Source organism: Salmo trutta, chromosome 9 (assembly GCF_901001165.1).
Source record: "Salmo trutta chromosome 9, fSalTru1.1, whole genome shotgun sequence".
NCBI lineage: Eukaryota > Metazoa > Chordata > Actinopteri > Salmoniformes > Salmonidae > Salmo > Salmo trutta.
The window spans coordinates 44,534,340-44,548,953 of record NC_042965.1 but is presented as its reverse complement, the minus strand read 5'-3'; the positions used below and the strand labels follow the sequence as shown (position 1 = coordinate 44,548,953).

The following is a 14,614-nucleotide window of genomic DNA, read 5'->3' as shown; positions in this document are numbered from 1 at the left end:
TCAGGTGATAGTTGACAGGTTGAATCAGGTAATAGTTGACAGGTTGAATCAGGTGATAGTTGACTGGTTGAATCAGGTGATAGTTGACTGGTTGAATCAGGTGATAGTTGACTGGTTGAATCAGGTGTGATTTGACTGGTTGAATCAGGTGATAGTTGACAGGTTGAATCAGGTAATAGTTGACAGGTTGAATCAGGTGATAGTTGACTGGTTGAATCAGGTGATAGTTGACTGGTTGAATCAGGTGTGATAGTTGACAGGTTGAATCAGGTGATAGTTGACAGGTTGAATCAGGTGATAGTTGACAGGTTGAATCAGGTGATAGTTGACTGGTTGAATCAGGTGATAGTTGACTGGTTGAATCAGGTGATAGTTGACTGGTTGAATCAGGTAATAGTTGACTGGTTGAATCAGGTGATAGTTGACAGGTTGAATCAGGTAATAGTTGACAGGTTGAATCAGGTGATAGTTGACAGGTTGAATCAGGTGATAGTTGACAGGTTGAATCAGGTGATAGTTGACAGGTTGAATCAGGTCATAGTTTACAGGTTGAATCAGGTGATAGTTGACTGGTTGAATCAGGTGATAGTTGACAGGTTGAATCAGGTGATAGTTGACAGGTTGAATCAGGTGTGATAGTTGACAGGTTGAATCAGGTCATAGTTGACAGGTTGAATCAGGTGATAGTTGACAGGTTGAATCAGGTGTGATAGTTGACAGGTTGAATCAGGTGATAGTTGACAGGTTGAATCAGGTGTGATAGTTGACAGGTTGAATCAGGTGATAGTTGACAGGTTGAATCAGGTGATAGTTGACAGGTTGAATCAGGTGTGATAGTTGACAGGTTGAATCAGGTGAGATAGTTGACAGGTTGAATCAGGTGTGATAGTTGACAGGTTGAATCAGGTGATAGTTGACAGGTTGAATCAGGTGATAGTTGACAGGTTGAATCAGGTGTGATAGTTGACAGGTTGAATCAGGTGATAGTTGACAGGTTGAATCAGGTGATAGTTGACAGGTTGAATCAGGTGATAGTTGACAGGTTGAATCATGTGATAGTTGACAGGTTGAATCAGGTGATAGATGACAGGTTGAATCAGGTCATAGTTGACAGGTTGAATCAGGTCATAGTTGACAGGTTGAATCAGCTGATAGTTGACAGGTTTAATCAGGTGATAGTTGACAGGTTGAATCAGGTGATAGTTGACAGGTTGAATCAGGTGATAGTTGACAGGTTGAATCAGGTGATAGTTGACAGGTTGAATCAGGTGATAGTTGACAGGTTGAATCAGGTGTGATAGTTGACAGGTTGAATCAGGTCATAGTTGACAGGTTGAATCAGGTGATAGTTGACAGGTTGAATCAGGTGTGATAGTTGACAGGTTGAATCAGGTAATAGTTGACAGGTTGAATCAGGTGATAGTTGACAGGTTGAATCAGGTGTGATAGTTGACAGGTTGAATCAGGTGATAGTTGACAGGTTGAATCAGGTGATAGTTGACAGGTTGAATCAGGTGATAGTTGACTGGTTGAATCAGGTGATAGTTGACAGGTTGAATCAGGTGTGATAGTTGACAGGTTGAATCAAGTGATAGTTGACAGGTTGAATCCGGTGATAGTTGACAGGTTGAATCAGGTGTGATAGTTGACAGGTTGAATCAGGTGAGAAGGTTGACTGGTTGAATCAGGTGATAGTTGACAGGTTGAATCAGGTGATAGTTGACAGGTTGAATCAGGTGATAGTTGACAGGTTGAATCAGGTGTGATAGTTGACAGGTTGAATCAGGTGATAGTTGACAGGTTGAATCAGGTGATAGTTGACAGGTTGAATCAGGTGTGATAGTTGACAGGTTGAATCAGGTGATAGTTGACTGGTTGAATCAGGTGATAGTTGACAGGTTGAATCAGGTGTGATAGTTGACAGGTTGAATCAGGTGTGATAGTTGACAGGTTGAATCAGGTGTGATAGTTGACAGGTTGAATCAGGTGATAGTTGACAGGTTGAATCAGGTCATAGTTGACAGGTTGAATCAGGTGATAGTTGACAGGTTGAATCAGGTGATAGTTGACTGGTTGAATCAGGTGATAGTTGACTGGTTGAATCAGGTGATAGTTGACAGGTTGAATCAGGTAATAGTTGACAGGTTGAATCAGGTGATAGTTGACTGGTTGAATCAGGTGATAGTTGACTGGTTGAATCAGGTAATAGTTGACAGGTTGAATCAGGTGATAGTTGACAGGTTGAATCAGGTGATAGTTGACTGGTTGAATCAGGTGATAGTTGACTGGTTGAATCAGGTGTGATTTGACTGGTTGAATCAGGTGATAGTTGACAGGTTGAATCAGGTAATAGTTGACAGGTTGAATCAGGTGATAGTTGACTGGTTGAATCAGGTGATAGTTGACTGGTTGAATCAGGTGTGATAGTTGACAGGTTGAATCAGGTGATAGTTGACAGGTTGAATCAGGTGATAGTTGACAGGTTGAATCAGGTGATAGTTGACTGGTTGAATCAGGTGATAGTTGACTGGTTGAATCAGGTGATAGTTGACTGGTTGAATCAGGTAATAGTTGACTGGTTGAAACAGGTGATAGTTGACAGGTTGAATCAGGTAATAGTTGACAGGTTGAATCAGGTGATAGTTGACAGGTTGAATCAGGTGTGATAGTTGACAGGTTGAATCAGGTGATAGTTGACAGGTTGAATCAGGTCATAGTTGACAGGTTGAATCAGGTGATAGTTGACAGGTTGAATCAGGTGATAGTTGACAGGTTGAATGAGGTGATAGTTGACAGGTTGAATCAGGTGATAGTTGACAGGTTGAATCAGGTCATAGTTGACAGGTTGAATCAGGTGATAGTTGACAGGTTGAATCAGGTAATAGTTGACAGGTTGAATCAGGTGATAGTTGACTGGTTGAATCAGGTGATAGTTGACTGGTTGAATCAGGTAATAGTTGACAGGTTGAATCAGGTGATAGTTGACAGGTTGAATCAGGTGATAGTTGACTGGTTGAATCAGGTGATAGTTGACTGGTTGAATCAGGTGTGATTTGACTGGTTGAATCAGGTGATAGTTGACAGGTTGAATCAGGTAATAGTTGACAGGTTGAATCAGGTGATAGTTGACTGGTTGAATCAGGTGATAGTTGACTGGTTGAATCAGGTGTGATAGTTGACAGGTTGAATCAGGTGATAGTTGACAGGTTGAATCAGGTGATAGTTGACAGGTTGAATCAGGTGATAGTTGACTGGTTGAATCAGGTGATAGTTGACTGGTTGAATCAGGTGATAGTTGACTGGTTGAATCAGGTAATAGTTGACTGGTTGAAACAGGTGATAGTTGACAGGTTGAATCAGGTAATAGTTGACAGGTTGAATCAGGTGATAGTTGACAGGTTGAATCAGGTGTGATAGTTGACAGGTTGAATCAGGTGATAGTTGACAGGTTGAATCAGGTCATAGTTGACAGGTTGAATCAGGTGATAGTTGACAGGTTGAATCAGGTGATAGTTGACAGGTTGAATGAGGTGATAGTTGACAGGTTGAATCAGGTGATAGTTGACAGGTTGAATCAGGTCATAGTTGACAGGTTGAATCAGGTGATAGTTGACAGGTTGAATCAGGTGTGATAGTTGACAGGTTGAATCAGGTGATAGTTGACAGGTTGAATCAGGTGTGATAGTTGACAGGTTGAATCAGGTGATAGTTGACAGGTTGAATCAGGTGATAGGTGACAGGTTGAATCAGGTGTGATAGTTGACAGGTTGAATCAGGTGAGATAGTTGACAGGTTGAATCAGGTGTGATAGTTGACAGGTTGAATCAGGTGATAGTTGACAGGTTGAATCAGGTGATAGTTGACAGGTTGAATCAGGTGTGATAGTTGACAGGTTGAATCAGGTGATAGTTGACAGGTTGAATCAGGTGATAGTTGACAGGTTGAATCAGGTGATAGTTGACAGGTTGAATCATGTGATAGTTGACAGGTTGAATCAGGTGATAGATGACAGGTTGAATCAGGTCATAGTTGACAGGTTGAATCAGGTCATAGTTGACAGGTTGAATCAGCTGATAGTTGACAGGTTGAATCAGGTGATAGTTGACAGGTTGAATCAGGTGATAGTTGACAGGTTGAATCAGGTGATAGTTGACAGGTTGAATCAGGTGATAGTTGACAGGTTGAATCAGGTGTGATAGTTGACAGGTTGAATCAGGTCATAGTTGACAGGTTGAATCAGGTGATAGTTGACAGGTTGAATCAGGTGTGATAGTTGACAGGTTGAATCAGGTAATAGTTGACAGGTTGAATCAGGTGATAGTTGACAGGTTGAATCAGGTGTGATAGTTGACAGGTTGAATCAGGTGATAGTTGACAGGTTGAATCAGGTGATAGTTGACAGGTTGAATCAGGTGATAGTTGACTGGTTGAATCAGGTGATAGTTGACAGGTTGAATCAGGTGTGATAGTTGACAGGTTGAATCAAGTGATAGTTGACAGGTTGAATCCGGTGATAGTTGACAGGTTGAATCAGGTGTGATAGTTGACAGGTTGAATCAGGTGAGAAGGTTGACTGGTTGAATCAGGTGATAGTTGACAGGTTGAATCAGGTGATAGTTGACAGGTTGAATCAGGTGATAGTTGACAGGTTGAATCAGGTGTGATAGTTGACAGGTTGAATCAGGTGATAGTTGACAGGTTGAATCAGGTGATAGTTGACAGGTTGAATCAGGTGTGATAGTTGACAGGTTGAATCAGGTGATAGTTGACTGGTTGAATCAGGTGATAGTTGACAGGTTGAATCAGGTGTGATAGTTGACAGGTTGAATCAGGTGTGATAGTTGACAGGTTGAATCAGGTGTGATAGTTGACAGGTTGAATCAGGTGATAGTTGACAGGTTGAATCAGGTGATAGTTGACAGGTTGAATCAGGTGATAGTTGACAGGTTGAATCAGGTGATAGTTGACAGGTTGAATGTGGTGATAGTTGACAGGTTGAATCAGGTGATAGTTGACAGGTTGAATCAGGTGATAGTTGACAGGTTGAATCAGGTGTGATAGTTGACAGGTTGAATCAGGTGATAGTTGACAGGTTGAATCAGGTGATAGTTGACAGGTTGAATCAGGTGTGATAGTTGACAGGTTGAATCAGGTGATAGTTGACAGGTTGAATCAGGTGATAGTTGACAGGTTGAATCAGGTGATAGTTGACAGGTTGAATCAGGTGATAGTTGACAGGTTGAATCAGGTCATAGTTGACAGGTTGAATCAGGTGATAGTTGACAGGCTGAATCAGGTGATAGTTGACAGGTTGAATCAGGTCATAGTTGACAGGTTGAATCAGGTGATAGTTGACAGGTTGAATCAGGTGATAGTTGACAGGTTGAATCAGATGTGATAGTTGACAGGTTGAATCAGGTGTGATAGGGTTATATCCGGCCTGTTTGGCCCTGTCCGGGGGTATCGTTGGACGGGGCCACCGTGTCTCCCGACCCCTCCTGTCTCAGCCTCCAGTATTTATGCTACAATAGTTTGTGTCGGGGGGCTAGGGTCAGTCTGTTATATCTGGAGTATTTCTCCTGTCTTATCCTGTGACCTGTGTGAATTTAAGTTTGCTCTCTCTAATTTTCTCTCTCTTTTTCTCTCTTTTTCTCTCGGAGGACCATGCCTCAGGACTACCTGGCCTGATGACTCCTTGCTGTCCCCAGTCCACCTGGTCGTGCTGCTGCCCCAGTTTCAACTGTTCTGCATGGAACCCTGACCTGTTCACCGGACGTGCTACCTTGTCCGAGACCTGCTGTTTTAAACTCTCTAGAGGCACCAGGTGTGGTAGAGATATTCTGAATGAATTGGAAGCGTCAACAGTGTGCGGGCCTTCTTGTTCTTTACAAGCTTTTGGTTTTACAAATGTATTGCCATTGGGGCACGCCGGTATGACTGCTAAACTGCTTAAAGACTGTACACTGTAATGTTACTGCATGATTGTAGCGGGTTTACTAACCGTTAGTTCTATTAGCTACAGTTGAAGTCGGAAGTTTACATACACCTTTGTCAAATACATTTAAACTCAGTTTTTCACAATTCCTGACATTTAATCCTAGTAAAAATTACCTGTCTTAGGTCAGTTAGGATCACCATTTTATTTTAAGAATGTGAAATGTCAGAATAATAGTAGAGAGAATGATTTATTTCAGCTTTTATTTCTTTCATCACATTCCCAGTGGGTCAGAAGTTTACATACACTCAATTAGTATTTGGTAGCATTGCCTTTAAATTGTTTATCTTGGGTCAAACGTTTCGGGTAGCCCTCAACAACCTTCCCACAATAAGTTGGGTGAATTCTGGCCCATTCCTCATGACAGAGCTGCTGTAACTGAGTCAGGTTTGTAGGCCTCCTTGCTCGTACACGCTTTTTCAGTTCTGCCCACAAATTTTCGATGGGATTGTGGTCAAGGCTTTGTGATGGCCACTCCAATACCTTGACTTTGTTGTCCTTAAGCCATTTTGCCACAACTTTAGAAGTATGCTTGGGGTCATTGTCCATTTGGAAAACCAATTTGTGACCAAGCTTTAACTTCCTGTCACGCCCTGACCATAGAGAGCCCTCGGGGTTCTCTTTGGTGTTTTAGGTCAGGGCGTGACAAGGGGGATTTCTAGTGAGTTTATTTCTATGTTGGTGTATGTGTATGGTTCCCAATTAGAGGCAGCTGATAATCGTTACCTCTAATTGGGGATCATACTTAGTGTGTTCCTTTTCCCACCTGCGATGTGGGATATTGTTTTGTGTGAGTGCCTTTGTGCGCTACGTTTTTGCATGATTGTTATATCTTTGTTGTTTTTTTTAAGTTTCACGAAAAATAAAATGTGGAGCTCTACTCACGCTGCACCTTGGTCCAGTTATTTAAATGACGGTCGTGACACATCCTGACTGATGTCTTGAGATTTTGCTTCAATATATCCACATCATTTTCCATCCTCATGATGCCATCTATTTTGTGAAGTGCACCAGTCCCTCCAGCAGCAAAGCACACCCACAAGATGATGCTGCCACCCCCGTGCTTCACGTTTGGGATGGTGTTCTTCAGCTTCCAAGCCTCCACCTTTTTTCCTCCAAACATAACGATGATCATTATGGTCAAACAGTTCAATTTTTGTATCATCAGACCGGAGGACATTTCTCCAAAAAGTACAATCTTTGTCCCCATGTGCAGTTGCAAACCGTAGTTTGGCTTTTTTTGCGGTTTTGTAGCAGTGGCTTCTTCCTTGCTGATTGATTTGCACTTTTCGCACCAAAGTACGTTCATCTCTAGGATACAGAACGTGTCTCCTTCCTGAGCGGTATGACGGATGCGTGGTCCCATGGTGTTTATACTTGAGTACTATTGTTTGTACAGATGAACGTGGTACCATCAGGCGTTTGGAAATTGCTCCCAAGGATGAACCAGACTTGTGGAGGTCTAGAATTTTTTGAAGGTAGTCCTTGAAAGACATCCACAGGTACACCTCCAATTGACTCAAATGATGTCAATTAGCCTATCAGAAGCTTTTAAGCTTCTAAAGTCATGACATCATTTTCTGCAATTTTCCAAGCTGTTTAAAGGCACAGTCAACTTAGTGTATGTAAACTTCTGACCCACTGGAATTGTGATACAGTCAATTATAAGTGAAATAATCTGTCTCTAAACAATTGTTGGAAAAATTACTTGTGTCATGCACAAAGTAGATGTCCTAACCGACTTGCCAAAATTATAGTTTGTTTACAAGACATTTGTGGAGTGGTTGAAAAACGAGTTTCAATGACTCCAACCTAAGTGTATGTAAACTTCCAACTTCAACTGTACATACACATGCAGGTCAATAAGTATTATTGAAGGGAAAAGGTGAGAGGAGGAAAACACATAGATACAAGAAGGAAAACAACGTGGCTGCTATGAAAGTGAACTGTGTTTACGCTTAATTAGGGATGTATTCATTACGCTGATATTGTGGAAAAATGTTTCTTAAATGGAAGCAAAAGGAACAAAACTGGAATAATCATACCTGAATTTGTCCAATAGAAACTCTCATTTGCAACTGTTGGACTAATGATTACACCCTAGATCAGCTAGATGCAGGCAAGAGCGTGCAATGTGGAATTGAATGTGTCACTGCCTGTCCATGTGTCACTGTCTGTGACTGCGAGCCAGGCCTAATCGGTCCAACTTCAGTGCCCGACCTCACTAATACTCTTGTGGCTGAATGGAAGCAAGTACCTGCAGCAATGTTCCAACATCTAATGGAAAGCCTTCCCAGAAGAGTGAAGGCTGTTACAGCAGCAAAGGGGGGGACCAACTCCATGTTAATACCCATGATTTTGGAATGAGATGTTGGAAATTTGGCTATGTAGTGCAATATTGTGATGTTCAACTACTGTATGACTCCTTCAACAAGGTTGAAAGCTGCAATTCATTTTATGATACCAGAAAATACTGCAAAGACATTTGCAAACATTTTTCAAACAGCAAATTGGATGCTTAGCAAAAACAACGTTGAACCTGTTTGTTCATCAGACGGAGACACTATACCATCTTTTAAAGGGTCAGTTTACTCCAAATACCAACTAATATGATTTTCATCCTAGGCAGTTTTGGGGATATTGTCACGTCTGACCAGTAAAGGGGTTATTTGTTATTGTAGTTTGGTCAGGACGTGGCAGGGAGTGTTTGTTTTATGTGTTTCGGGGTTTGTTGGGCTATGTTCTTGTTAGTTTATTTCTATGTTAGTTCTAGTCTTTCTATGTCTATGTTTAGTTAATGGGGTTGACCTTCAATTGGAAGCAGCTGCTCCTCGTTGCTTCTAATTGAAGGTCTTATTTAAGAGGGGTGTTTTTTCTATGGGATTTTTGGGTAGTTGTTTCCTGTTTTGTGTCGTTTGTTGTTTTTGTATACGTGATTTGTTTGTTTTTCCTTCTTTTGATTTAACAAAGAACATTGAGTATACATGTTCCCGCTGCACCTTGGTCTAATCCTTACGACGCCCGTTACAGATATTCAGTTTCCTTTCGACACTTACTAGCCATACTTTGTTACTGTTAGCATTCTCAATAACACTTCACGTTAAACTGTTCTTGTGTAATGTTCTTGTAAATGTGTAATGAAACTGTAATTACTTTTTGAAGCAACATTTTACTAGCACGTTGTTACATAATACTTTGGTATATTGCATGAGAACCCTGGCTGAGAGTTTTTTGTAACTACTGTACAGCAGAGGACTGTTTCTTATTCCATATAATAACTCCATTATTATGTAATTATAAAAGACATTTCCAAAAGTCCTATGTAACAACAAATGTCGCTATTGTAACAATCGCTAAGTTAAAAACACATGCACAAGAACGTAATGTCAAGTGTTTCAATAGTACTCTCACACTCATTCTGAAAATATGTGTAAGTGATTTGTGTAAGTGGTCTGCTCTTGTGTCACGGTGATTCCATATCCTCATGTATTTCATTCTAGGCTATACGCTATGTTAATATTCATATCTAAGAGACCAACCATGTGCTAATGACATTTAGACTAATTCAACTAGTTTTTTTTTTCTTTTTTAAATAACTTGCATATATTCAAATACATTAAAATATTTTGTTTTTTCTGAGTGGTATTCAAAACGCTTTTCAAATATTATTTGTTTTTCTGAGACCTGTATTTGAATATCAAAGAAACGAGTTGCGTTTTCATTTTTAAATCTATATAAACTATATTTGACAACTAAAAGTTGGTATTTTCAAATAAACTACCAGAAAACAACTAGTTTCTGCCCAGATCTGATTAGCTGGTATCAAATCCTGCTGTTGTGTCCTTGAGCAAGGCACTGAATCCCTAAAACTGCTCCAGGGGGTGCCATGGTCTAGCTGCCCTCTGCTCCAACCTCTACAACCTCTGTGTGTGTGTAAGGGTTAAATCATGATCCACACTTCCATTGGATGAGTCAATCACCACCTTCCGGAGACACCTGAATCCCCACCTCTTTAAGGAATACCTAGGATAGGATAAAGTAATCCTTCTACCCCCCCCCCCCTAAAGATTTAGATGCACTATTGTAAAGTGGTTGTTCCACTGGATATCATAAGGTGAATGCACCAATTTGTAAGTCGCTCTGGATAAGAGCGTCTGCTAAATGACTTAAATGTAAATGTAAATGTAAATGTTTGTGTACATTGGACAAATAGTCCAATCTTCTACCTGGTTGGGTGTGCGTGCAGCAGGTTTGTCCTGGTGGTTGGCCAGTATAAGGAAGGGTAGGGTGCAGAGCTGTGGGTGCTGCAGGGCAGAGTGGAGCTCGTTACGGGCCGACTCCAACTCCTCGTCTGAAGAAGCGCTGTCCAATACGAACACCACACCCTGAGAACCCTGGTAGTACCGAGACCAGTACTTCTTAATGTTCTCCGCTCCTGGAGGAAGACGAGAAGAGGAAAAAAAAGCTGTCATCATCTCTTCTAAACTGAATATGAAAAGATATTCAACAACTCTTGGTAAAAAAAAAAAAATGCTATTGTTAAAAACCACTGCAGTAAGACCGATTGAGTTACAGACAAAGTATCCTACAATATACCCTGTATATACTGTACAATACAGCGTAATAAATTAACAGTTTAAAATATACCGTAATATATACTATATATACAGAATAATAAATTAACAGTATTACACATACTGTAATATATACTATATAATGCATCATCTATAAAAAGTATACTATATACTGTAATATATAGCATATATATTAAGTAGTCAGAGTGGCCTGAAGTTTTTGCATATGAATGTAAGAAGTCTTCTGCCAAAACTTGATTTTGTGAATATATAAATAAAAACTGCCGACCCTGACGTATTTATGCTTTCTGAAACTTGGCCCAAAAAAACAAAAATATTGGCATAAATGGTAACAATGTTTTTCGTACAGATCGGAAATGTAAGGGTGATGATGTTGCTGTATATGTAAAAGACAAGTTCTTGGTGGTTGTTCTGACTTCTACTAAACCTAAGAATATCTGTCTTTGAACCTAACCCTTGACTCATTTTTAAATATCGTTGTATCTTGTTGTTATAGATCTCCATCTGCTACTGCTGGGGATTCTCTGAATCAAATCTCTGTTTAAATGTATTTGGCGTATGTAAACTTCCGACTTCAACTGTATGTAATTAAGGTATTTCTGTTTTTTGTTTTGAATAAATTTGCAAAAAATTTCTAAAAATCTGTTTTTGCTTTGTCACATGGTTCACCAACTACTTCTCAGATAGAGTTCAGTGTGTCAAATCGGAGGGCCTGTTGTCCGGACCTCTGGCAGTCTCTATGGGGGTACCACAGGGTTCAATTCTTGGGCCAACTCTTTTCTCTGTGTACATCAATGATGTCGCTCTTGCTGCTGGTGAATCTCTGATCCACCTCTACGCAGACGACACCATTCTGTATACTTCTGGCCCTTCTTTGGACACTGTGTTAACAAACCTCCAGACGAGCTTCAATGCCATACAACTCTCCTTCCGTGGTCTCCAACTGCTCCTAAATAAAAGTGAAACTAAATGCATGCTCTTCAACCGATCGCTGCCTGCACCTGCCCGCCTGTCCAGCATCACTTCTCTGGACGGTTCTAACTTAGAATTTGTGGACAACTACAAATACCTAGGTGTCTGATTAGACTGTAAACTCTCCTTCCAGACTCACATCAATCATCTCCAATCCAAAGTTAAATCTAGAATTCGCTTCCTATTTCGCAACAAAGCATCCTTCACTCATGCTGCCAAACATACCCTCGTAAAACTGACCATCCTACCAATCCTCGACTTCGGCGATGTCATTTACAAAATAGCCTCCAATACCCTACTCAACAAGCTGGATGCAGTCTATCACAGTGCCATCCGTTTTGTCACCAAAGCCCCATATACTACCCACCACTGCGACCTGTACGCTCTCGTTGGCTGGCCTTCACTTCATAATCGTCGCCAAACACATTGGCTCCAGGTCATCTACAAGACCCTGCTAGGTAAAGTCCCCCCTTATCTCAGCTCACTGGTCACCATAGCAGCACCCACCTGTAGCACGCGCTGCAGCAGGTATATCTCTCTGGTCACCCCTAAAGCCAACTCCTCCTTTGGTCGTCTCTCCTTCCAGTTCTCTGCTGCCAATGACTGGAACGAACTACAAAAATCTCTGAAACTGGAAACACTTATCTCCCTCACTAGCTTTAAGCACCAGCTATCAGAGCAGCTCCCAGATCACTGCACCTGTACATAGCCCATCTATAATTTAGCCCAAACTACTACCTCTTCCCTACTGTATTTATTTATTTTATTTATTTTGCTCCTTTGCACCATATTATTTATAATTTAACTTTGAACTTTCTTCAAATTACAAATCTACCATTCCAGTGTTTTACTTGCTATACTTTATTTACTTTGCCACCATGGCCTTTTTTGCCTTTACCTCCCTTATCTCACATCATTTGCTCACATTGTATATAGTCTTATTTTTTTCTACTGTATCATTGATTGTATGTTGTTTTACTCCATGTGTAACTCTGTGTTTTTGTATGTTGTCGAACCGCTTTGCTTTATCTTAGCCAGGTCGCAATTGTAAATGAGAACTTGTTCTCAACTTGCCTACCTGGTTAAATAAAGGTGAAATAAATAAAAATAAATAAAATGGCAGAGCGCCAAATTCTATAAAAAATATTTAACTTTCATACATTCACAAGTGTAATACACCAAATCAAAGCTGAACTTCTTGTGAATCTAGCCACAGTGTGGGATTTCTAAAAGGCTTTACGGCGAAAGCAAACAATGCTATTATGTGAGGACAGCACCCCAACACAGACAATCGTATTTCATCCCGCCAGGCGCGACACAAAACTCAGAAATAACGATATAACTCATGCCTTACCTTTGACGAGCTTCGTCTGTTCGCACTCCAATATGTCCCATAAACATCACAAATGGTCCTTTTGTTCGATTAATTCCCTCGTTCTATATCCAAAATGTCCATTTATTTGGCGCGTTTGATCCAGAAAAACACCGGTTCCAACTCGCGCAACATGACTACAAAATATCTCAAGTTACCTGTAATCTTTGTCCAAACATTTCAAACAACTTTCCTAATACAACTTTAGGTATTTTTTAACGTAAATAATCGATAAAATTTAAGACGGGTTAAATTGTGTTCAATACCGGAGGAAAACAAAGTGGAGAGTGCTTTTCAGGTCACGCGCCTCTATCAAACAGTACACTTCCCTCAAGCTTCATTCTGAACAGGGCTACTTCTTCATTACACAAAAACATCAACCAATTTCTAAAGATTGTTGACAACCAGTGGAAGCGATAGGAACTGCAAGCAACTGCCTTAGAATTATGGATTCTCAATGAAACCCATTGAAAAGAGAGTGACCTAAAAAAAAAGAAATCCTGGATGGTTTGTCCTCGGGGTTTCGCCTGCCAAATAAGTTCTGTTATACTCACAGACATCATTCAAACAGTGTTATAAACCTTAGAGTGTTTTCTATCCAAATCCACCAATTATATGCATAGCCTAGCTTCTGGGCCTGAGTAGCAGGCAGTATACTTTGGGCACACTTTTCATCCGGACGTGAAAATAGCGCCCTCTAGCCATAAGAAGTTTTAACTTACCTCATTTGCACTCTTGTTTTCTTTTGTTCTACTGTATTTATTGACTGTATGTTTGTTTTACTCCATGTGTAACTCCGTGTTGTTGTATGTGTCTAATTGCTATGCTTTATCTTGGCCAGGTCGCAGTTGCAAATGAGAACTTGTTCTCAACTAGCCTACCTGGTTTAATAAAGGTGAAATAAAAATAAATAAATAAAAACTGTTGGCTCTCTGGATTGTATTTTCGAATTGTTATCACAGAATGTCAACTCTGAGTTTGTCCTGATGGGTGATCTGAATCAGGACTGGTTAACGGCTAGCTCTGATCAACTCAAAATTCTATGCAAACCTATAATCTCACTCAGATTGTCAACAGTGTAACGAGGTTGAATATAAAATATCCTCTGAAATCCTCTTTGATTGATTTGATCTTAACCAATACTCCTCATCGTTTTAATGCGTTTAATGCTTCTGGTATTTTTGCAAGTGACGTAAGTGATCACTGTGCTATTGCCTGTGTGAAGGATTATACAATTCCTAAGAAATCTCCACGTGTCATTACGAAAAGAAACTGGAAGCGGTTTTATATTCAAGGTTTTTAACATGATGTATCTAGCATTGAATGGAATAGAATGGAATTAATCCCCGATGTTGAACTAGCCTTTTCTTACTTCCACAATGCATTCCAGGATGTATGCAACAGGCATGCCCCTTTTAAAAAATTCTGGATTAAGGGCAGAGAGAACCCTTGGTTTACTAAGGATGTCACGTCCTGACCATAGAAAGCTGTTATTTTCTATGGTAGAGTAGGTCAGGGCGTGACAGGTTTTTTTTTTCTAGTTTAGATTTTCTATGTTGTTATGTTCTAGTTTTTTGTATTTCTATGTTGTTGTTTTTTGGGATGATCTCCAATTAGAGGCAGCTGGTCATTGTTGTCTCTAATTGGAGATCATACTTAAGTAGTTGTTTTTCCCACCTG

The 14,614-nt window shown here is 40.3% G+C and overlaps 1 protein-coding gene across 1 annotated transcript in view; it reads right to left on the bottom strand.

The window, feature by feature from the left end:
• Positions 1–14,614, bottom strand: part of arl15a (ADP-ribosylation factor-like 15a) — a 231,960-nt gene that overhangs the window by 108,516 nt on the left and 108,830 nt on the right. Inside the window, exon 4 of the mRNA XM_029763835.1 lies at positions 10,222–10,430. Coding sequence (XP_029619695.1) covers positions 10,222–10,430 — 209 coding nt within the window. The remainder of the gene's footprint in view (positions 1–10,221; positions 10,431–14,614) is intronic.